This window comes from Notolepis coatsorum, assembly GCF_963971535.1.
Source record: "Notolepis coatsorum genome assembly, chromosome: 5".
Taxonomy (NCBI): Eukaryota; Metazoa; Chordata; class Actinopteri; order Aulopiformes; family Paralepididae; genus Notolepis; species Notolepis coatsorum.
In genome coordinates this window covers 106,299,209-106,324,415 of record NC_140169.1, presented here as the reverse complement: position 1 = coordinate 106,324,415, position 25,207 = coordinate 106,299,209, and the positions used below count along the sequence as shown (strand labels likewise).

Genomic DNA, 25,207 nt, shown 5'->3' with positions numbered 1-25,207 from the left:
TCCATTATTTGATCAACCTGTAAGGAAATTGATTTGGTCACAAGACCCAAGCCATAGATACACTCCATCATGCTGTTGATATAGAGTGTTAATTTACTAAGACACACATTCACCCCCACTGATAACGGCTCTCCATGACCAACTGCCGCCAACCTCTTCTCCCATAACGAAATGGAACACAGGCTTGTGTTTACCTAATAACAATTAGCCTAGGTCTGAACGGCAAAACCACCACCGTTGAACCCAACAGATAATAAGCAGTGCCTCGTCAAAGCACCCGTTTGTCATGCGAAGAACATTCCCACCTAATGGGCGCGCCGTCTCAATGAAACAGAACTCCTCTGATGTGATGTGATGGTGACACCAAGCATCGTCTCAAAACACACTACATGCGAGAGGGTAGAACAAATGTCACCGCTTTCCCTTATTGTCTCGCCTTGTTTACTCCAGTTTTTAATTGCAATTACTTAGCACACAGGCGGCGACTTATTGACAGCAAAGTGGGGTTTGGGAGTCGCCGTGTGTTAATTGGCCTGGTTAAAAGGCGTGACCGAAGAAGGCATGTTAGAGGAGACGCCTCATAAAGGCCAGTCTCTCTAACTCACAGAATAGATTAAGCTTCATGGATCTGCAGAACTGCTTATTAAAGAAAATCCTCTTTGGAATTGTGTGTAGACTACTTTCGCTCTTCCACGTGGAAAATCCTCTTCAAAGGTGTTTGTGTTCTCGCTTATTCCTTCCGTCTTTCTTTCCTCTTTTGTCTACTATACCTCTTTTTTATTCACCCTTTTCCATCTATCTCCCGACTGTCTTAAGTTACATGGGACATTAGGACAGCCGAATCCCGTCCAATCTTTCGCCGTCGACTAAAGACTCACTTCTTCAACCATTATCTGAATAAAAAAAAAATTATAATCTAACCCTAACTAACCATACTGTCATGCACTTGTCCTAATAAACTAACCTACACTGTAGCACTCAACACTTTGATGAACATTGTTACTCAGCTGATAGAGTTGTGCCCTTCCTGATGGCTTGTCGTACAGAACTTGTAAGTCGCTTTGGATAAAAGTGTCAGCTAAATGACTAAATGTAAATGTATGCAGCAGTTTGTTTATCTACCTGCTTTGCTTTGTGTAACCAGTCATTGCCGTCACGGAGGCGGCTGATCTGACTTAATGCCAAAACGGAGCTCTGCTTTCTTGCCATATACAGGTGGCAGTGTTCCAGCCCGCGAGACATGTCGCGGTGTAGTCTGTGTGTCCCTCTGTGCTGTAAGCTGTGCACTTAAAGGCGAGGTCAAGTCAACATGGGAGTGGGTGGGAATTTGTGTGAACCTCTGCAACAATGGCGGGCTCTCACAAACGGGATGTGGCTGTTTTTGCTGGACCATACAGGAAAACTGTGTTTAGTAGTGTGGCGGAATAATAAACACCCCCCACCCCATTACCCTCCCCCATCCATTCACCTTTCACCTTCAACCCCCCCTCCCATGTGTGATCCCCCCATAGCCTATTGTCCTCCAAATACCCAAGTTTCTGTCTACCCTCCCCCACCCACCCACCTGTCGTCTACGTCCCCCTATCCCCCTAACTCACCCTGCTCACCTCGTCCCCCTCACCCAATACCCCCCCCCTTTCCTATCTTCTAACTCACAACCCCCCCCATCCAATCCAATTGTCTCTCCCACCTGGACACATTATGTCCAGATATGTCCTGGCTAGGGATGCCCCCCGAAACCCGGTTCTAAATGGGATCCGGTATTGATAAGCTCCGACGTTATCGATACTCAAGAAATTATGGAGTTTTTTTCTTCGAGGAATTTAATACATTGCGAACTATCTCCTCTCTCTGTGTCGCTCTGTCTGCACGAGAAGCGGGACTGAGTTACATACAATCGCGGCTTGAGTCGCTCACACTCACACAAATGCACCTACGGGTACTTGGCTCCGTGCTGAAGCGCGCAGCACACAGACAGCTCTGCATGTGCTCATCATGGCGGAGAGAACGAAACACGCTCTAAAGTCTGGGTACACTTTACGAAAGTCGATGCCGACAACACACGTTCACGTTGCCACAAGTGCAACAAAACATTTGCTAGTATGGGTGGCAATACAAGCAATTTGTCAAAACATCTGTTGTCAAAACATAACATTAGTCTGCAGAAATGCGCCATTTTCGACTGCTTTGCTCACAGTGTTCCATCTCCATCCACTGCAGGTAAGCCAAGATACGGAGTTAGCTAGGCTAATAACGAATTATTACGAATAGGCTAATAAATAAAATATAATTGCTTAGCTAATTGTTTAGCTACAAATATATTTGAAAGATGACAACTTTGTATAGATCATCGTCGGGCTGAGGCTGCAGCCACCATGTCCCAGCCCACCCCTCCTCCCTCTACCACCACCGGTCCCAGCCAAGCCCAAAGTCCCTTCACCCTAGAGCAGGGGTGCCCAACCTTTTTTTAACCAAGATCTACCTTTTAATTTGCCACCTAGCCGAGAGCTACCAGCCCAAATTTGTCCTACTCTCGGCTAGTATTAGTATATATATATATATATATATATATATATATATATATATATATATATATATAGTAGTAGTATATATGATGAATTGAAAATGGGGGACCCTGATGTAAACAAGACGAAAGTCTTTCTCTGGTCTGCATCCCCTTAACAATTGTATGTATTGAGCTGTACTGTACTGTACCCATTCTGCAATCTGTTAATAAAGTTTTCAATCAGTAGTAATAGTATTACCCATTCAATATGCACATGACGGAAAATATTATATGGCATATAATATTTTCTGTCATGTGCATATTGAATGGGTATATAATATAATATGCTATTTTATATATCATTGTAACAGTGTAGTGTAGGAATTACAAGAATGACAAGACTGTAACTGTAACTTCTCACGTTTATTTCACACTCTGCATACACACTGACAACACACACACACTCAGTTCAATGGGCATGAGAAAACATATGTTTACATTGCCAAAGCAAAAGTGGAACAATACAATCAAAACAAGGGTGTGACTATTTTTCCTGGGTCCCATGAGTGACCAGATTAGTGTGCTCGCTCATGTGTGCATCAAAACGAGCACATGAGCCTCCCACTGTACGCACATCACAGCATGACATTTTGGCTGAAGCTGCAGACGAGGTCCATATGTGTCTCTTCTTCATGCCTCCCCTTCAATTCTTAAAGCAGAGGCTTGTTTTTTTTTTTTTTTTTTTTTTTTTTATGCATACTAGGCTGCAACCATTACACCCCTTGTTCACGAATGGCCAGGCATCGAAGTGATACAGACCCAAGCAGCATGGGCTAATCTTTATCCTTTTCTGTGTGTGTCGGTGTGTGTCAGTCTTGTCACAGAGCTGAAGGGGGGAAAGGCAACGGAGCAGAGGATGGCAGCGGAGGGGAGAGCACATGCTAGCCTTGCACAGGGCAGATAAGAGCGGAGTAAGGCAGCGAGCATGAGGTGTAAACGAAGGAGAATTAAAGGGATCAAAGTATTGTAGAAGAGCTCCCTCTGACCGCCTCTACGGGGCAAAGCCACATCTGTTGCTGTGAGTCAGTCAGCAGGATGTCACCTGAGCTGAAAACGAGGCCCACACAGTGCCAACATGCAGTTTATCCCATAATATGCAGGATTAATCCAACTTGCCATTGTGTAAAAGCACAATATATAATGGTTACCGTGTAATGGTTACAATGCTATAGAAATACAACAAGGCTTTATCCATAATGTAACTGACCATAAATAAATAGGCTGCAAACAGATTTCGTTTCATGTTGGCTTAACCGTACCAAGTCAAAGTGATGGGCCATTGTTAATTCACCACACAATGCGGTTGCATAGCTGAATTCGACACAGCCTTGATATAGCAACATATCTGAGATGACAAATCCTTTGCACATATGAAGCTACACATATATAGAAGGTAGCAAGACGGACAGAGCTGGTCTTAGCCACCCGGATGAGACGGGCGGATTTAAAGCATTGAAGTCCATTTGGAACGAGTGCACATGAAGGGCCGACTTATCTGAGCACGCTCTCATTTTTTCTCTCGCTCTCTCTGCGGAGCTCTGACGGCGCCTGCTCTCATCGCCCTGGCAGCCGTTGCCATGGTTGTGTCACTGCCTCTGTACTACCTTGACGGCATCTCCATGGACACGGATCGGGTTGACACTGCGGCTCCGTGGCATTGGAGGGGAGGCTATAGCATACCACTGTCGGCAGTTCTCTGACGTACTGTTTTGGTTGAGATGGACTGGAGGGGATGGGAGAAAGCAGAGCAGAGGTATCTGTGGACGAGGATGTCTTAGCTGAGGTCTAGCCCGGGGTTAGAGAGCACAGGGTGGCCGCGGGTCCTTAAAAAAAAGTCTTAGAATGTCTTGAATTCACAATTACTAGTAAAAGGCCTTAGAAAGGATTCGATCATCTTAAATTCTGTTTGAAAAGGTCTTAAATATGTATATTTTGAATGCTTTAAGCAGGGTCCAAAATGAACGATTATTACAAATTATCTTGGGCGAAATCAACAAGAGTTAAAATTCGAATGCCTCAGTTATCACGTTATGGTCTTTGGTTTTTACTATTCGTGTTCTCAAACTTTGTCCCTGCTGACCACCATCCACTTGGATTGGCTGTTGCCTGTAGCTTTTCCATCTGGGTGGATGGTATGGAGCTAGTTAGCCAAACTGGCAAACACTCCGGTTTCCCCGTGTTCTTCTGTGCTCTCGTTTAGCCATTTATCCCCTTAATCTTCTGGATTTCTGAGCATTTCTTATTCATGTCATTGTACCCGTCACTTGAACTAGTGATTCACATCGCACAGTCCCTCAATATTCTGAATATAAGTGAGGGAACCGTACAGTATAGGCTAAATTATGTGTCGAAAATATTGCCGGGTAAAACATTGTCCAACTCCACCAATGTTTTGGCAAAAGACTAGCTGTAAAAAGTGGGGCAATCATCAGTCCAATCCACAAGAGGAAGTTCACTAGGACTAAATTCATTCTGACAAGACTGCCTGTAGGCTAAATGTGACGGTTCTAATTTTGCATCTGGGGCAGGGATGTACTTGTTTATTTAAAAGCCATGTATAAACAGAGAACCACCATAATAATACAGCTGGGGTCTAAATGACTTTCAGCATGGAAATTGGCATTCTATCTTGATGTAAGTCTAGCATATACAAGGCCAGCCCAAACACAAGCCACAGTAGTCTTACAAGTAGCCCAATACACTGTTATGAAAAGTAGGACTACAGGAGCCCTTGGCAGGTGAGACAAAAACAAAATTTCAGACTATTGTACGGATTAATATCATTAAGGACAAATATATTTGTTAACATTAATAAACCAATTTGAACAAATTCTTTAACTCAACCAGTTACTGTCATTTTGCCTTATTGATCATGATCATTTTGAACTGACGATATGCGTATTCACTCATTATGCCTATACAGTATTTTCACATGCTTTTTTTTTCTTTCTCTTTCTTCTTTTGCAAAATTGTGGCATTAAATAAAATTGTGGCATTAAAAGGTCTTAAAAAGTATTCAATTGAACTTGCTGATACATGGAGCCAGAAAAGAGCAGGAGAGAGAAATGTTAAGAGGGTGAACCTGGGGGCTACCCGCATCCTCCGGGTGTTATCAGCTGAAGTCTCCCCCACGGGAGGGAAAAACGCTCTTTCATGAATCTACTGGGAAGAGTCACGTAGGCTGCAGCCCTCCAGGCCATCTCCAAAATGTGACAGCTCTCTCGCTTTCCTTCTCGTATCTAAAACCGTCATTCTAACCTTCATGCAACCTTTATTATAAATGATCTGTTCCGAGCCTGATTGACGAGAATGGATAGTGGGACATAGCGGGACACAGTCCAGGGATAACCTTCCCCCCGTGGCCTCTCCTCTTGACCCCCTTGTTCCTGCGGGGCAAAGCAATCAGGGGCCTCCGCAACTACGGTTGGCACACAGAGCCCCAGCTGAAAGGCTGTGGGTCTGTAATATTCTGAATGGAGGGTGGGTTACAGAGAGAGGATGTGGCTGATTGTAGCCTCTTTATTATCTTACTACCACAGACTGTCTGTGTGTAACAGACCAATTACACAGTTAGGCTTGTGTTAGTCGTGTCCTTGTGACTGTGACGGCCCTTAGGGTGGACGAACAATTATATATATATATATAAAACATGCATAGTTAACTAATATTAGTATGCATGTTTTATTTCAGCCCTTGGGGTGGATGGACAGTCATATGTAGAGTAATGTAGTGTACATATTTGATATTAAATAGCCAAAAGAACCAGTTCATCGCCCCAGCCATGTTTTCAAGATCAGCAGCACACTTTAAAGCCCTGTGAGAATAAGTATTCTAAATGTGTGTGGGGTGACCTAATTGAAGCTAACACTGGTCAAAATAGGAATTTTGATTTGATTTGTTTTGTTGATTTATTTTTTATTTTTAAATGATCACATGGCCAAGTACCAAATATACATTTTCATAATCTTGTTTTATTTTATTTTCGTAGTGAAAGCAATTGTATATTGAATAGCTTTCCACTGCGTTGAAGGTTTGTGCCTCCAGAGGGCTTGTGATCTAAAAGTTATATCACCCATTTAGCATCAAGGTTATTGACGGTGTAAGCGTGGACTTCTTTGTTGTAGATAAAAGCCTTGGACTAATTGGCGTCTTGGCGTAAAGATGTGCCATTGTGCTGCAGCAAAGCGAGGCTTCAGCTCATATTGATGATCAATTTATGTGGACCTCTTGGACTGCTGTCAAACTGTTACCATAGGAATGGAGATTTGCCATTTAGACAATTTCAACATTATGACATTGATTGCTTTATAGGAACGGTGTCATTAGGTTAATTAAGCGTGGTCTTCTTCGTTGTCTTTTGACACACATTAAAAGCAAACCGTAAAACAGTTTTAGGTTGTGTGTTTGGCTGAGTTTATCAAAATGAATTGCTACAGTTGTCAATGGTACGATATTGAATTTAATTAATTGGTGATATTTATCATTCCATGTTTCTGTGTCTCTCTTAGGGGATTCCTTCACACAGTTCCGTTTTTCTGAGGAGAAAGAGTGGGAGATGGACTCATCAGCAGCCTGTCGGGTAAATATATGCTGCTATTTGCTAGACTCCTCTGCATCACAGCGCGTCCTCTAGGTTTATATAGATTTCACATGCTCTGTGAGATATGGATACCTCAAGTAGTAGATGCTGTTTACACGTATCAGGACAGAATATAGCGGGTATGTGGATAATTGTGCTGTGACATGTTTTATTCATAGCTACGGAACTAGGCAGGATCTGCATATGGCTAGCTGATAACAAACTATCATTACACATGGGCAAAACAGAGTCCATTCTCTTCGGTTCAAATAACAAACTCAGCAAGACCGACGGCTTCTCAGTTACAGTGGGTGACAATATTGTCACAAGGAAAGATGAAATTACCTACCTGGGTTCCATCCTAGAGGCTAATCTTTCCTGTGACAAAATGGCATCCAATGTAATCGAAAGAAAGTCAACCAACGAACTTGATTTTTATTTTTTTATCAATTTTTTTTATTCTTTTTTACATGAAAACAAGACAACACAATACAGTAACCAATAACCATAATAATAATAAACAGAACTTCACAGGGAGATAACGACAACAATAATAATAATACAAATTATAAAAACGGAGTATAACATTTTAAAATGTAAAGGGGTACTATCTTATAAATGGCCTTTCCCAGTATTCAGCACCGTTTCCCGGCCATGTGGACCTATATTAATAGGATCTATGTCTCTAATTCTCATATTGGCGCATTCTTCCAATTCCCCTCACAACATTCACCCTCACTGAACTGAGTCATCTGAAAATGTGCATATCTGTGATGTCAGAGATTTCTCAGCTGCCTAATAATGTGGCAGTTGCCACCAGGCCACACAGTGGTTGGAGCCTAGCCTCAAAACGGCTTAAGATCTTGAGGTAGAAAAATGCTGTTTTTGAGTACTTGACTAGAAATACAAAACAATTAACCTTTTTGAGAAACAAAGAAACCTACAGAGGTGTTCCATAGACTCACAGGAACCGTGTAAAAGTGCCCAAATAATGAAAGAAATAGTCAAATAGCTCCCCCCCAATAAAATTACCCCAGTTAAAGTTAAGGAGGACAACACAAAAGACGAGACAAACAAGACATTTCCTCCTCCCCCTCCCACAAGACCGCCGGACTCCCCCGGACAAGCACCCCAACCCTGCTGAGCCGCACACGGCGGTTCTGACCTTTTCGGCTCCTGCGACCCACAGTTCAATCCCAGTCTGTCTCACCCCAATCACCCGCGCTGTGGATATCTCAAGATAAATCACATCCATCAGTGTTAGGGTTCGGGACCAGTTAATCACTGTGAGCTTCTCAGGCTCCTTCCATCTCAATGCTATCAGCTTCTTCGCTGCTGTGACGCCTGCTAGGATAACCCCCAACGAACTCGATTCTTGTACCGGATCTCCTCTCTGGTAAACAAGAATACCCTGAAGACTCTGGCAGGAGCACTCATTCAAGGGTACTACGACTATGCTTGCACCTCATGGTACCAAAGTACCTCAAAGGCGCTAAAAACAAAATTACAAACATCTCAAAACAAACTGGTCAGACTACTGCTTGACCTTACTCCTAGAACCCACCTCACCCCTGCCCACTTTGACAACCTAGGATGGCTTAGAGTAGACGACAGAGTACAGCAACTTGCAATGGGCCTGGTCTACAAGATACACTACACGACCAAGGTACCCATGTACATGTCAAAATACTTCCCAAAGGTCAGTGAATACCACGATCACAACACCAGAGGGAGCTCCACAAATCATGTTAAACCCAGATTCGGCTCAAACAAGGGACTAAACACGTTTCGCAATTATGCCACATCAATGTGGAACGCCCTACCCAAAGCTGTAAAGGAATGTGAATCACTACCCACTTTCAAAACCACTCTTAAAGAACACCTACGGGAGACTGCAATTCGAAACTGGCCCCTGCAAATGTCCTAACCCAACCCCCTCCAATGTACAGTAAATGACCAAGTATGGCTTTATCAATATTCCAATGCACAGTTTTGCTTGTACAGTGTACAGTGCCCCCCCCACCCACCCAGCCACCTCCAATGTACAGTTCCCCCCCACCCAACCCCACCCCACCCCACCTACCCAACCTCCTCCAATGTACAGTTTCTACGTCAAATGTATATACTCTCTTTTCTGGACTCTTTTTGTATCACAAACGGTACTGTATTTGCAAATCTGGTATGTCAATAATTCATAAATGTATAGATGTAGCAGTACTGTCTATTTGTATGTCGTGTGTGTCATATATGATGAATTGAAAATGGGGGACCCTGATGTAAACGAGATGAAAGTCTTTCTCTGGTCTGCATCCCCTTAACAATTGTATGTATTGAGCTGTACTGTACTGTACCCATTCTGCAATCTGTTAATAAAGTTTTCAATCAATCAATCAATACATCTTTTGTCTTTGGTGAAATGCAGTGGCATTGAGTCTGAGACCTGGTGAAGATTTTGTACTTTTTTTCCAAAACTACTTTGTTTCTCTTAATGATACTTCTGAAATATAGGAACACATCTCTTTTCAGAAAAACATATTTCAATGTTTCATTTAAAAGTTTTAATAACAAGAGTTTGAAAAAAACGCTAAACTCTTAAATGTTTTCTTTATTAGTGTAAAAATAGTATACCCAACCATTTCTTTCAATACAAAAATAAAGGGATAGAGCTGTCAAAAGTAGTTTTTCAACTTGATTGTGCCACATTCCATACGCCATTGTTTGACTTCTATTTCTCTAGATGTCGTCTGTGTTTGTGGACCTTCCAGCGCTGGTTCAGTGTCTCCAGGAACTGCCTCTCCACCACAAACTCAACCTAGAGGCCGAGCTAGATCAGGTAGGTAACTAGAGCTCAAATGAGAATAGAATAGAATAGAATAGATTAATAGATTATATACCATTATTAGGCCATAGTGATCATGTTTTATGATCAATGATTTCTATCTCAAGCTCTGCCCCTCTTTTCTTGATCCTCCAATCAGAACTGTTGCTTCTCTTGTGATTGGAGGATCAAGAAAAGAGGTAAATTGTCAACAGAATCTCAAAGGGGAATGCCTCTCATTTTAGGAATTCATATATTATTATTATTACTGTGCCCCAGGACAGTTCAGTCAGTATTTGTACCACTTTCTCCTAAAGTTAGAAATAGGAAAGAGAACCCTTGGATTTTTGATTTGTCACCTGGATGAAAAATCTGGTGCTGCTCTGTAGAAAATGAATGGGGCGCTGCTTTTGTGATTGAAGCCATAAAGTTGAGTTCTCGCACTCAAAATTAGGTTTAAATCATATTTAAACATCATTGCAAATAGTTCTGAACCAGAATTTAAACCTAATTATGGCTCGCACAAACATTTTATGGGCCCACAAAATCAATCCCTCATTCATTATATATGGCATATTCTGTTGTGATTACATGAAGTAACTCTCTAATTATGTTTCAGGTCTCAACACCAGTAGAGTTGCCCACTATGACCATGGTACCCAAACAGGACCTGGGGAAGGTCGCTTTCAAACCTCCCGCCACAGCTTTCAAAGGCCTCGACGCAAGCCTTGGAGTTTCCTCAGCTCTGACCTCAGTTTCAGGCACTACTCCTCTGGCTTCCTCCAGTGCAGCCAAATGCCCAGAAGATGACATGGACGATGAGGAGCTGAACCAACTGCTCAGTTTACAGAGGCCAATCTCAGAAGCATCAGAAAACCAGTCTGTCAGTGTTCCAGGCGAAGAGATGGCCGATTCAGATGAATGCGAGTATATTCTTTGTACAACAACAGGGCTATACTTCTGTTAGACAATATAGTTTCAGAATAATGTAAAACTTTTTAAAATGTCCAAATCAAAGCAGTCCCTTTTTTTTTTATATGGATGAAATCTACCAGAACATGTAAATTGTTGAGCGATTTGTTGTTCTCTGTGGTGTATTTAACTGTGATGTGAAAACAGGTTTGTTCTTGGTAGAGCCTGAAGTGTGGCCAGCAGTAGCAACCCCTTCCTTATACCCATTGAAATCCAATCCACACATCAGACAAAAACAGAAACTGTAAATGAAGCGTAGTACCATGTTGTAATTGTTTGCCTAGATGTCGCTGTTTGACAACATCACATATTCTACCTCTAATCAGTCTTATTATTTGAGTCTAAACCGTTTATTTTTTATTTATTTTTGTTATCAGCACCCAAGAAAATAAAGGAGGAGGTCCCAGAGGTACAGGTGGAAGATGAAGAAGAGAAGGAAGGCCCTCCTCCCAAGGCTGCAGCAGTCAAACAGGAAGTGACTGAGGACGATTTAGAGGACTGGCTTGACAGCATGATCTCCTGAAATGTAATCCCAGAAGACAGCCGCACAGCCTGATCCAGGGTGAGCAGAAGCAAGACCGAGTATATGTGTGTGAACAGGAAGGAAGACGGAGGGGTGGTGATGATGCAAGGAGTAGAGGTACCAAAAGTGGACGAGTTTAAGTACTTGGGGTCAACAGTCCAAAGTAATGGGGACTGTGGTAGGGAGGTGAAGAAGAGAGTGCAGGCCGGGTGGTGTGGGTGGAGAAGGATGACAGGGGTGATCTGCGATAGAAGGGTACCAGCAAGAGTAAAGGGAAAGGTCTACAGCACGGTAGTGAGACCAGCTATGCTGTATGGTCTAGAAACTGGCGCTGACCAACAAGCAGGTGGCGGAGCTGGAGGTGGCAGAGATGAAGATGTTAAGGTTCTCTCTGGGAGTAACAAGGTTGGACAAAATCGAAAATGTCTACATCAGAGGAACGGCCCATGTTGAGCAGTTCGGGCAGAAAGTGAGAGAAGCAAGACTGAGATGGTTTGGACATGTGCGGAGGAGGGAGGTGGGGTATATCGGGAGGAGGATGCTGGAGATGGAGCTGCCAGGAAAGAGGAGGAGGGGAAGGCCCAAGAGGAGGTTTATGGACACAGTGAAGGAGGACATGTAGGCAGTGGGAGTGACGGAGGACGACGCAGATGACAGAAACAGATGGAAACGGATGATCCGCTGTGGCGACCCCTGACGGGAAAAGCCGAAAGAAAAAGAAGAAGATGCTGAACTGGAAATTATACTGGAAAAGACCCGGAGCAAAGAATTGTGGGATCGTATAGACCTGGGGAGTCATGTGATTATTCTAAGACCTGCCTGGTTTGGGACAACATTTTCTTATGGTCTTTAACACTTTGGCTGCCTAAGGTTAAATTCATGATATACCATAGATTGCCAGCGCTATTTGTCTATGGAGAAAGTCCCCTTCTTTGCAGGGCTATAACTTTTTAAATTCTATTGCTACATTGCCATTATTAGGGCCCATTCAAAGTCCTATATGTATTGTTCATTGTGTAGCAACGTTAAACTTTTTCATTCACATATTCATAGTAAAGTATGGTCTAATGTATAAGTATGTTTTCATCTCTTTCTGCAGCTTTCTCCAGAACGTGATATATAGCCCCAAATGCATTATATTGATGATGAAATACAGTTTGATGGCAATCAGCGCGATATAAAAAATTCCAACTAGACGTACTTCTAGAAGTTACTACACGTCATCTGATGTTGACCGGATGGGCGAGGGGGCGCTTATAATTCCGTGGGCAGCGTTATACCAATCATCTAATGTGGGTCAAATGTTGATAATAGCAGTTAGTATCGAAGACGGTAACGTTACACGCTGAAACTCACCCCAGTCTCCGCGCGCCGTTGGGCGATCATCGTCGAGTAGAAATCTTATCATTATGGGATATATTTTTACCCGGTCCATCTCCAGCTTGTATAATGGTATATACGTCCAAATCATGTTGTTTATCGAGTTATTGCCAATCGATCACCGTGTAGCGTGACGAGCCAGAGTCCCATGAACTATAGCGAGCGCCCGGAAGTACTACGGTCGTCATGACAACCTCTATTCAACATCCTGTTTGGCGATTGCGCCGATCGGCCACCAGATGGCGCTCCTGAACCGCCAGAGAGCTCAGTGGGTCCTGCTGGTGGATCTCAGGCCAGCGGAGGGGACATATGAATCCGATCGCAGATTTTTGAAATATTGATATAAGGACGACGTAACGCGTCCTCCGGCAACTTTAGCATGGCCAGCAAAGACGTCTAAAGACGGGTCCCGGCACTCAAAGTGTTAACATAGGAGTTTCTCATGGTAGCTGGGTTTATATGGTTCCACTTATTCAATAGAGGCCTTGCACGGAATGTGTGTGTAGTTATTTTTCTTCCAGTATGGCCTGTAACCAGAACATTTCTCATTTCTGTGCAGTGGTAGAGTAGGTAAATGCTGGAAAAACTACGTACTATTCTACTGTGACTTATTTTTATAAATTGTTTTACAAGATTCCATACCAAACTAAATCAAATGCCAAATTATTATGTTCTCAATATATGAACAGATGGCAACCGTTGTCTCTTCCATTGCCATGTACAAAACAATGCTACAGGCAGACATTCTGGAAGAAAGAGATTTACATAAACATTCTTTGCAAGGCCTCTATTGGTCTGACATTTGACAGGAGCAGAGTTTAGTTTAGTTTCTCAATTCAATTTGAGAGAAAAAAGGTGATGGGTACAAGTAAATGGACAGATTACACTATTGGAATGATTTACTCATGATTACCTTTTCCAACGCTGTAGTTTTCGTGTTTTGGATGTAAATATTCATAACGATCAATGAAAACAAAGATGGCGGTGAATGGCGTGATAGCGAGAGATTGGTTGACGATTGACGAGGCTTATGAAGTATTGTAGTAGTTACCATGGAACCGGGTAAAGATTACGATATATATAAACCAAATTTTCTCAAAGATTAAGGTAAAACATTTACCTTTTTTATTGGTTGTAACAGTAAAATAATTAAATAAAAGATTAAATGATTATGAGTAAGTACTGATAGTTTGAGCTTCAATGGGCGGCTGCAAATGTAAAGTCACAGTGGAACCTCACTTCACAGGTCTGTAGAACCTCACTCCCCAGGTCTATAGAACCTCACTCCCCAGGTCTATAGAACCTCACTTCCCAGGTCTATAGAACCTAACTCCCCAGGTCTATAGAACCTCACTCCCCAGGTCTATAGAACCTCACTCCCCAGGTCTATAGAACCTGACTCCCCAGGTCTATAGAACCTCACTCCCCAGGTCTATAGAACCTCACTCCCCAGGTCTATAGAACCTCACTTCCCAGGTCTATAGCAGCCATCTCCTCCATACAATATTTGCAATCTAACGGATCACCTACTGAAAATTGCATACAAGTAGTATGTGACATGGGGAAATTGGATGCAGCCATTGACTGTATATATTTGACAAAGAGTGGACAGCCATAATAAGCCTTACGAACAAGGTTTGTCTGAGGAAAATAACCATTGTGATTGGAGGATCAAGAAAAGAGGGCGTGGGCTTGAGATGGGTCAATTGTAGACCAGACTGTAGTTTGGTAGTGTCACAGCTGAAACGCACTTGAAGACTTCATAGGGAGATGCAACTGCAGATGACATTAAAAAGTTCTCATGCTTGAGGGGGTGGCTGCGTAGCGCAGTGGACTAAGCACTCTCCTACCACCGCAGAGACTCTGAGATCGAATCCAGCTGTCAGCGGTACCTCCGCCTTGGTCAGTCGTCCCTACTAACACAATTGGCAGTGTTAGCGGGTGGGAAGCTGGTGGGGTATGAGTCCTGGTCATTGTAAACTGCAACTCCTACTGGTCGGTCGGGGTGCCTGTTCAGCATGGAGGGGATCTGGTGGAAATGGTGTGAACCTCCGCATGCGTTACGTTCCCCCAGTGAAACTCCTCGCTGTCGGGTGAAAAGAAGCGGCTGGTGACTCCACATGTATCGGAGGAGGCATGTGGTAGTTCTACTCCCTCCCCAGGCCGATAGTGGGGCAATGTGCGCAATGACTAAATTGGGATGGGTGAAAAATACAGAAAAGCCCAAAAATAAATAGGAGGGGGAAAAAAAGTTCCCATGCTTGGTGTGTTTGCTCTAGCGTCAACATTCTGGCCATTCAGCATCCTCTTCCAGTCTGCTGCCAGGGTTACAGTAGCATGTGCCTTGTTCCTGCTATGTAAATTGTAAACTCACTGGTGAATGTTTGTATAAATATTCAGAATTTATCATGGATAATCCATGATGCTTTAGTCATTTATTTCCTCTTTGTTAGATTAACAATGATGTCCCCGGGTATGAATAATGTTTGCAGAGCAAAGAGCCTCATTCAAATATCAAGGCGACGTAGCAAATCTAGGTCACACACACCAATAACCTTTGAGAGTGTACCGTCTGGCTTTGAAAAACTAGTGTCTGTCTTGAATTATAGAGCAACATAGATTTGTTTATTTGTGTCATGTCCAGCTTTTATCTTTGCCTGGAGTCTGGCATGGAAGGAGTTAAACCATCTTCAATCCCTGCATGTCCCTCAATCAAAAACACTAGCTCCAGTCCAATGATCCATAACTCGTATCAGCCTCTCCCACGCTGCCGCCTCTCAGGAGAGCCTTTCAGACTGACAGCCAATTATAAAAAGTGACTTGTTTGACAGACACCTGCCTCTCCTATGACCCCGCTTATTTGACTGATTGAACGAATAAGGCAGTGTTGTTATTTTCCTCTTCCCATATAGCGTCCGACTGACTGACTGACTGAAGGAGCTACAGAACGGCCACGGCTGTAGAGATGAGGCTGTATAACATTAGGCGCTCGTTCTACATTTCAGAAGCCACAGAAGATTGTGATACTTGGTAAAGTAATGCACCTTGTGTGTCGCGCAGCGATTGAATGGATGGAGACTTGAACAGGCCATGGACGACAGATTTTGGTTTATTGCATTGATTACTTTATTCATTTCCTCTCCCTCTTCAAAATAAATGCTGTTTACCAAAGCTACTACATACATACATACAAATGGCCATCCAATAGCAGTTAACCGTTTTCTCTTTTAAGTGTTCAATAAATCCTTGAACCAAATGTATTTTTTCTTCTTTTTTTCCTCAGCTTGTGGTTTTCTTTTCTACTGTGGAAAGGTATACAGGCAGACAGGACGCCACAGCTTAGGAACAAAACCAAACTAAGCAACATTTACACAATGATCTAGATTTTATACAACATTTTATTTATTTTTTTATTCTTTTATTTTTTTACTTAAAAGCTGCAAAACTACTTTTGAGCTCATTCTGCTTGTAGCAAATCCAGAACTAGAGCACTACAGTGTGTCAGGAGGGATAACAAATGGTTTTGCATAGTTTCGTTCATAAGGCACATTGGCACTTGATAAAACATCGAATTGAGTCCTGGTCCAGAAAGAACCGTCTCCAGCGATTACCCATCTCATCCAACGGATACAGACCAGCTTTAAAAGGCAGACCGGGTCTCATTCATTTAATCAATTGGATTTGTTTCATTTAATATAATTGATTATCATTTATCATTATGATTATCATCATTACCAGCAGCACACATCCATTCAGTTTGGTTGGTAATAAGTTATAGTAACATCATGGCATGAATCTGCATAATCAAACATTCATGCTGTAACCCTACACGCATCAAATGTCTTCACAACAAATTGTGCAACAGGTCGTGTTTAAAGCAAGTGAAAAGGCAATGTGTAGTAGAATCGAATGAACCATTTTGCATAAAAAGGTGTTATGGCAGATTTTAGGTAACCGAAAAGGACATGTATCTATCTTTTCTCCACACAAAGTGTCCAACTGTCAAGTTGTGAAATGGTATTCCCTCTATGTTGTGGCTGAAAATACATAATCGTTATGTTGTTCAACACAGCAGCAGAATAGTCCCAACTTGTGTTCAGGTTCCATTCAAGGGTAAAGTGAATTGAATGTCTCTCTCTTTGATAGAAGGAAGAAGGTACTGTAGGTTGGGTGTTCTGGGGCTGCAGGCAGGGGTGCCCTCTCTAACCCAACTGGTCCTCATATTGCTTGCGGAAGCAGTCTCCAGCTGGGAAGAAGTCCCAGCATCTCTCCTGGTACATCTTCCACACAAACGTTTCCTGCGGGAGACAAGATGTTGTACATGAGGGGAGACTGCTCTCCATCTTATTTTGGCAGTGAGTAATCACCCAGCGGTAAAAGATGAGCTATTTTCTGAATGGTCACTGACCCATCCTGGTCTTATTATTCAAGATGAACGCAAGGAAATAAAAACATCATCTCCTGGGCAGGGTTGGGAAGTAGTAAAATTGGATTATTGTAATCTGATCACAAAAAAAATGTCATTGGTATCAAATTAGATTTTCAGTGCTTTTGAAAATATAGGTGACTACTTGCTCGAGACATATTCTGAAGGGGGAAATACATTTTGACAGTGAGATTTAATAGACGCCATTGCTTTTGTTTACAGTTTGTGAATTAGAATAATTTATGAATCTAACGGCATATTCTGTCGATTTTGGGAGGCAATGTAACCCGAAGCTAAAAGTAATCTGAATATGTAACTGTGTCTGTGCATTTTAATAGATGTAATGCTGATTACAGTTACAGTTTTAAGCGAGTCATAAAAAAGTACTATTTCCATACTGACTTGTGTATTTCTTATTTACCAGTGATGATGTCAATTGGTAGAATATTTATTCGGCACAATCTATGCTGTTCCTCATACTAGCTTCGGATACCTAGCCACAACCAATGCAAAGTCAATGGGGTGACACTCCTGTCTGTACAAGCTGACTGAGGCTCATTGAATCTCACTCCATAGTGCACACGGAGTCAAATCCAGTGAGCCTTGGTCTGTACAGACGGGAGCCTGAGCCCATTGACTTTGCATTGGTTGTGGCGAACTATGAGGAGCGTCTGTTGTGAGAAAGAACTCTACTGATCAACAACATCATTGGTAAGTAAGAAATAGGGCTAGGGTAAAAAAAATATAATAATAATCTGAACTACGCCTTTAAGAGAGACGGATGAGGACATCCCCTTCAAAATACACTTGGAAGTAGTAAATGCCACCCTGTTTCCTTGGGAATTGTTTCTTTATAATGACGTGGAGTGGTGTGACGTACCTGGCCTGTGTGTTCAGTCTCATCCTTGTTGATCAGGTACATCAGGAAGAACCTACAAAGAGGAACAATGTTTTAAGACGCATGTTCACGTTGTATCTCGGAGAAAACCTTGTTCACCAGATTGTTGTTGATGTTTGTGGACTCACAGGTAGTTAGCTAAGTTGTGCTCTTGTAAGGTGTGGGTCTCGAACCCATGGGGCACCCTATCAAAGTAGTCATTTCCGATGCCACAGATGAAGCATTTCGTCTATAAAAAAAAAAGAAAAAAACACAAATGTCGACACTTTGATGTGCATTAATTGTTCTCACGCATACACTGATGTTATATGTATAATATATATATATATACTGTATATAGTTTGCTCACTCGCCGAGTGTCTGAACATTCATCCTCAGCATATTGTACCCTAGTGAGACTGAAAGCCTTACCTCCATGTCTTCCTTCACTTGCTCCTGCTGGTCTCTCAACTCGCCAAAGGCATCAATGATCAAACCTGTAAGGGTTGCAACAGAGTCAAATTGAACAGGACATATCTCATTACACCCCTAAGGCTGTTCTATTGGTGCATGTACGCTGCTCAGTCATGGTCTATCAGACCTGATTGGCCTGGACGCAAGTAGACTCTTTCACCGAAGAGTCATTTTCACTGACAGCCGGCAATGGAAACATTTAAAGCCGGTTAATGTAGCCAATGGAAGAGGGTCTGGTGAGAAACTAGCCGACGCATGGTTGTGATTGGAGCACCACTTTATGATTAGACCAATCACATAGAAGCTCCCTGTGTCTGTTGCTCAGCAAATTGACAGTTTGAGTGAAATATCAGCAAACCAATGAATTACCATGCTGCTCAGTTGTAGAGCTCACACTCACTGGGTCAGACGGTAGCTAAGATTCCAGCTCGCTACACCCAACCCGCTACACCCACAGTTCAGTTAGAGGATCAGCCAAGGTCAAGCTCCTTGGGTTTGTATCTGACATTGACAGTGAAATGTATGTTCTACACAAACCACGTCTGTCTGTATATCCCCCACTGAGCTTTATGCATAATATATTGTACCCTGAATGATGGCCAGGAGGATGACAATGACGAAAAAGAAGAAGGTGATGTCGAAGAGGATACGCCAGAGCTCATAGGGGTCTCCGGCCGGGTCCTCCAGCTCGTCACCGATGCCGCCTCCGGCCCTCACGCCCGCGTACAGGTGGAACAGGTAGCACTGTCGACAGAGGAGAGGAACAAGATCCCATGATGATTCACGTGCCATTATGTATGAGCCATATGTTATATTCTTGTGATTTTACAGTATTTTTTTACTTCATATACTGTGTATATTAGGGCTTCGATTTCAATTACGACTTTGGCTTCCCACAATCATGAAAACAAGATAATAAGATAAAACCATTATCGTGCCACATTGCTCTCCTCTCATTTTGTCTTGTGTTGTAAATGCAGTGCACCCTCCCTTCACAGCTGTGCGCTCCACCCCTCCCCCCAAAACCCAAACTGTAGTTTCAGTTTGTGTCGAGAGGGAGGAGGGAGCCACAGTGCATTTCTCCAGTTATTTTGAAACGTTGGTAACTTGTAGAAGATGACAGAAAGGCAGCCTTTGGTTGAGAAGAAAGGTCATTATGTTCTCAAATCAATGAGCAACCGTGTTTAATAATCGTAATTATGATTTTGGCCATAATTGATCAGCCCTAGTATAAGAGAGCATACAGTCAAGATAGGAGAAAGGGGGTATGTCACGAGTCAGATTTGAACCCATGCCATCGCAATTACATAGTGAGCCCACCTTAGCTTACTGCGCTGCAAAAGGTGTGCCGTTTTAAGTGAAATAATGAAAACAGAAATTGAACGACAAAAGAGTGTGATACACTGGTACTGACTGTACGGCTCCGAGACGCTGACTGCACAGCTCTTTAGAAATCCGTCCATCAAGAAAGAGCGCAGGATGCGTTGTTTAAAAAAGAGGACAGAATGGACAGGGAAGAAGAGTTGAACATCTACTGTATGTGCAAGAGACATGAGCGCCACGGTGGTGGTGTGGTTAACACTGTCACTAACACTGACGGTTGTGGGTTCGATTCCCGCTTGGGGACCAGGTTGCCAGGTACAAATAAAGACTTATACTTATACATAGAGATACAGGTCCCTTTGATGCCATAACATGAAGAGCCCCTATCACAGGTCATGGGGTGGTCATGTGACCCTTCCTGAACACTATGATCTGTGATGTCATGTCAGCCTTATATTGTATATTGTTTACACTGCCTTTTTATTCTATTTTTATTTGTACTTTTTTTTTTTTTTTTTTCATGAAACAAGACAAACAATAGTAATAATCAACGATAAATCACAGGACAATAACAGAAATAATAATAACAATAATGATCAGTCCAGTAATTAAATCAGAATGAAAGTAGATTAAAAGATTTCTCCACTGTAATAAATTATATTCTGTGACCTGTAGGCAGGGGCGTAGCTGGGGGGGGGGGGGTAGCTTAGGATGATTCCAAGGGCCCAGCACTTTTTTTTTTTTTTTTTTACTAGACATCACTCGGGTGTATTATTGATGCTCTCATTGATACTATGTTTGTTTCTGAAGTGTGTGTGTGTGAGATATATAGAGAGAGAGGGGGGGCTTTGGTAGACTATTGCATTGGTCTTCATTGAAGATGAACGCAATGCGACATCCTTTACTAGGCTCACCCACCAACAGTGCAGGTGCTGAACTGCTGATCGGAATGTATAGGTAAAAACCATATTATGCGTTTTCATCAATAAAAAAATGGCCAAAAAAAATTCCGCTTGCGCGCGCTCGCATTCACTGGGGGCCTACAAATACATTCTTTCATGGGGCCCAGATTCTGGAGCTACACCCCTGCCTGTAGGCCTACCTGTATGTCTTCTACTACCTGTACCTCCCCTCCCCCCTCCTCCATGCTGCTATGATACCGGAATTTCCCCAAGGGGATCAATAAAGGAATATCTTATCTTATATCTTAACTAATAGCCATACGGGACACAGTACATCCCACCTCCTTAGAGTGTACACAGTACATGCTACATGCCTTGTGTGCCTATTAAGCCCTTATTATTACCCTGAATCCATCGCACAAGCTTATTGACTCAAGGATTACGGTCAATCTTGACTTACAGTCATCATGTCGTTACACTTCATGTCGGGCTCGTCCTCGTCCTCGCTCTTGTTGTAGAACTTCCTGAAGAAGTTGAAGGCCACCACCGTGTAGAGATAGACCACCACAGCCAACAGGCCTACTGTCAGCACCAGCTAAAACAAGGGATTAAAAGATACCATTGGTTATAAGCATCTCCCTATACACGCCCAATTTAATGCCCGCTTTCAACCAAAGCATTCTACAGTAACTACAGTGTATACATTTAGTTTTGGGCTACAACACTGGGAATCAAACCTCCATTCAGACACTCCTCTGCATCTTTGAGCACACTGCCTACTTGCTCATATGCGTATATTCAGAGTTAATTATATTGTTTACACTGCCTATTTTAACTTTTCAACTGTACTATAATTGTATTGCCTGTATTTATGTCTTCTACTATTACCATACCTGTACCCTCCCCCATGCTGCTATGATGCCTGAATGTCCCCAAGGGGATCAATAAAAGAATATCTTATCTTAAATCGTCGCAGTATCAATGCTAAATTCTACCCATTGATCAACACAGTTGATGAAATTACTTCCATCTCCTCCAACATTACATTACATGCACTTTTAGAATATCTTTCCTATTTGTATTTCATTTGCAACAGGGGCCGATGACAAGGGGTTGCAGAAATGAATTACCTAGTCATTCCTTTTTTTCCCCTGCGTACACTATTGTCAACATTTCTATTCTTGTTTCCTATGGCTTTGTCTCCCTCTGGTGGCTCTCCGCGGCTCTACTCACCTGCTTGCCGTTGTGAGTGACAGAAGACAGGATGGTGCGCAGGGTGTTGAAGCTGATGACGATGTCCAACAGATGGGCGGCAAAGAAGAAGTTGTTGAAGTGACCCATGATGGACATGGAGGTGTACCAGATGAGGTACAGGTAAGACTGAAAGTAGACAAAGAGGATTCATGGTGGCGGAAGGTACAGTAGACTTTCTCCTAGATTATGGTAAACATCAGAAACAAGGCCCATACTGTGCTCCAGATCCTTTTACTTGTACCAAGTACATACTGTATACTAGTATATATTTCTTACGAAACCTTTTCTACCACCGATCATGCATTTCCCTTCAAGGGATTCATCTGCAGTCGCCTGGCACGCCATGTAACACACTTACGTTGTCGGTCAACACCACGCCCCATTTCCAGGTGTGGTACTTGGTATCAATAGAGCTCAACCTGTTAAGGAGAAAAGGAGATGACATTACAGTAAACTAATGCTCTCCCTCCTCATGTATTGTGTTTTTTCCCCTTGAATTCTGGGTGAAGGTGCATTGATTCTGTTCAGCATTCCCACTCAAATCCAGTTTCCTGTTTTCTTCTTTTTGACTTTTCGATGACTTCCCAGGATATATCTGTACCGGTGTGTCCAGTTTTTCCATACACATTTGCTACATCTTAACATGAATCTAAAGTCAAATGATGGTATGATACCAAATATTATGATGCCTTTCTGTGTTTTCTGTGACTCCAGGTTAACTCTATTTGACTTCATACAGGTTTTGTCACCAGAAACCCTTCTATTCCACAGTGTTTGATACGGTGGCTCATGTCTCACCAGGACACCAGCGAGGCCTCCCTCTCCACCGTCTCCACTGTGGGGTCAAAGTCCAGGGCGCTCTTGTCAAGCCCCATCAGCTCAGCTACCCGTTCAGCCCCGTACAGGTCACCATACTTGTTAATCACCTGCACACAACGAGAACAGAGGACGGTAAGCAAACAGTCCGGTTGGGTTTGGTTTTATTTGGACAAGCATTACACATGGAGCGTGTCACATGCAGGGCCACTCAAGGGATACGTGTGGGAAAGTATTATAGAACTCTTTATTTCTTACATCAAAAGACAGACAGAGGACAACACAAAACACACAGTCATGGAATTAAAAACAAACTCAAAGAATAAAAGCCTAGAACCGGCTATGTGGGTACAACCTTATAAATTATCTCCTCTTGTCATGACAACTTAAGGTTATAATACTGTATGGATGGATTTGCTAGGAAATAGTACTCACCTTACGCTTGACAAACTTATCCCAGTAATTGTTGGGGAAGGACCTGCAAAGGAATGTGTAGAACAGTTTAGTGTTAACTGGCCTGAGCTCTAATGAATGTCACGACTTCATAATACTGTAGCATTTAGATTTTGCCTTTAAAGGTGCAGTTGTCAATCCACAATGGTTTTGCCTCAGGTTCAATCTTAGTAAAGTGTGACTGGTTACACAGTGCTAATCAATACGGTAATCAATATGCTAATGGCTCACGGTGTGCTGATGACCATTCTGTCCCACTGGCCTTGGATTTCGTCATCAGAGGGCTGCTCTGTGATGTAGAGGCCGTCAAACTCCACCTTCCTGGCTATCTCCTTCTCTCTCTTGAACACCACCAGAGGAACCTGGGAGTGGGAGCACACAAGGAGTGCGTGACGAGGAGACATTATGCTATGATGGGTAGTTCCGGCCAAGCAATCTGCACTTGTTGACGATTCCCACGTGAATTAAGATGATATTGGTTGCTAAGCAAACTTGTGGTAACCTGGTAACTGGGAGTTAGAGAACATCTCTCTTGCTTTCTTCTGGATTTCACTTTTAAAGGAAGCTTTTCAGGCAGCACACAGGTCATGGTAGCTGCTGTTTCAAAACCATATTACACAGGAGAGCGCTCTTCACTGGGATCGTGAGCACTTCAGTTATGCCGACGAGGCCGTAATCACAGTAGTGCTATCGCTGTATGAAAACAATCCTCAAGAGTTACATACTGTCATAGTGCCGTATCATTGAGACAGACGGACGAACAGAGAGATATGAATATCCTCACCTTCAGGTAGTAGTATCCAACCAGGCAGAGGAGAGAGATGACTGTGTGGAATATGGCCAGGAAGAGGAGAGTGGGCGCCATGTAGCCGGTACTCTCCTGAAGGACAAACTCGTCCATGTCAAAAAGAGTGTTATCTTCTTCGTCTTCTTCTTCGCTTGTCCAGGCGTCGTCATCACTATCTTCCTCTTCAGTTTCAGGAGTGACCTACAAGGCAGTAGAACACATCACGCATGCAATGAATGATGTCGTCCGCCTTTATTTATTCTTCAGTGCATGCAAACCAATTGGTGGAATCAATGGGTTGATACTTGAGCAGCTACCACTGCTTTTGTGACAAAAGAAACGTCTCCCTTTTCATTCCGGAAAACATTGACATTGACCCTTTTTCTGTTCCGTCTGTCTGTTTCCAAGGTATTCCTTCTTACCTTGTAGAAGAGGAGAATGAAGTTGATGGCGAAAGCCACAAACAGAGCCAGGAAACGGAGGTTGTAGAAGTTACGAGCCAGGTAGTTCTGTAAGCACAATGTTATATTAGTGACAAAACCAAATGTTGAATGTGGGCACATAACTATTAAAGGAGAACTTTGTTGAGTCATGTTGATTTATAATCTTACACGTATCCCAAAAGTTTTATACATTTTTGTAACACATTATTTTAATTTGACAGAGTTAATTAGTATGTGAATATGTCCTCCGGTGATGTCATCAGAAGACACTGAATCCTTGTATTGTGTTAATTACAGTGAAACGATGGAAAATAATAATGAATCTTATACCCCTGTCCACTTCCATTGTCTCTTTATTTCCTGTGGCTGAACTGTGTGATAAAGATGCTAGCTAGCTAACCAAATAAGTAATGCATCTATAAGCACACAACTGTTTAGCTAGCTCATTATCCTTATAATAAAAATATCTGTAAAGAAATAGGACGAGGGTCTTGGCATTTGTCTTTAAACATTTATGGATTTGAGGGCTATTCGGCTCTATATCCCATACTAGATAGTAGGCCTGTCCCCGACTAAGGATTTGTATAGTCGACTTTGATTGGCCAAAATTTGCC

The 25,207-nt window shown here is 42.6% G+C and overlaps 2 protein-coding genes across 2 annotated transcripts in view; one reads left to right on the top strand and one right to left on the bottom strand.

Moving 5' to 3' along the window:
- Nucleotides 1-16,068, top strand: part of aven (apoptosis, caspase activation inhibitor) — a gene marked incomplete at its 5' end in the record, with an annotated part of 61,871 nt that extends 45,803 nt beyond the window's left edge. Inside the window, 4 exons of the mRNA XM_084314213.1 lie at nucleotides 7,075-7,145; nucleotides 9,883-9,978; nucleotides 10,583-10,886; nucleotides 11,313-16,068. Coding sequence (XP_084170339.1) covers nucleotides 7,075-7,145; nucleotides 9,883-9,978; nucleotides 10,583-10,886; nucleotides 11,313-11,458 — 617 coding nt within the window. The 3' untranslated portion in view covers nucleotides 11,459-16,068. The remainder of the gene's footprint in view (nucleotides 1-7,074; nucleotides 7,146-9,882; nucleotides 9,979-10,582; nucleotides 10,887-11,312) is intronic.
- A 136-nt stretch (nucleotides 16,069-16,204) lies between these two features.
- The window catches only part of ryr3 (ryanodine receptor 3), a gene marked incomplete at its 5' end in the record, with an annotated part of 238,000 nt that continues 228,997 nt past the window's right edge, over nucleotides 16,205-25,207 (bottom strand). Inside the window, 13 exons of the mRNA XM_084314212.1 lie at nucleotides 16,205-17,136; nucleotides 18,145-18,196; nucleotides 18,291-18,391; nucleotides 18,574-18,638; nucleotides 19,203-19,359; nucleotides 21,301-21,435; nucleotides 22,074-22,220; nucleotides 22,453-22,513; nucleotides 22,893-23,020; nucleotides 23,346-23,388; nucleotides 23,595-23,725; nucleotides 24,148-24,351; nucleotides 24,573-24,659. Of these exons, the coding sequence (XP_084170338.1) occupies nucleotides 17,041-17,136; nucleotides 18,145-18,196; nucleotides 18,291-18,391; nucleotides 18,574-18,638; nucleotides 19,203-19,359; nucleotides 21,301-21,435; nucleotides 22,074-22,220; nucleotides 22,453-22,513; nucleotides 22,893-23,020; nucleotides 23,346-23,388; nucleotides 23,595-23,725; nucleotides 24,148-24,351; nucleotides 24,573-24,659 (1,407 nt within the window). The 3' untranslated portion in view covers nucleotides 16,205-17,040. The remainder of the gene's footprint in view (nucleotides 17,137-18,144; nucleotides 18,197-18,290; nucleotides 18,392-18,573; nucleotides 18,639-19,202; nucleotides 19,360-21,300; nucleotides 21,436-22,073; nucleotides 22,221-22,452; nucleotides 22,514-22,892; nucleotides 23,021-23,345; nucleotides 23,389-23,594; nucleotides 23,726-24,147; nucleotides 24,352-24,572; nucleotides 24,660-25,207) is intronic.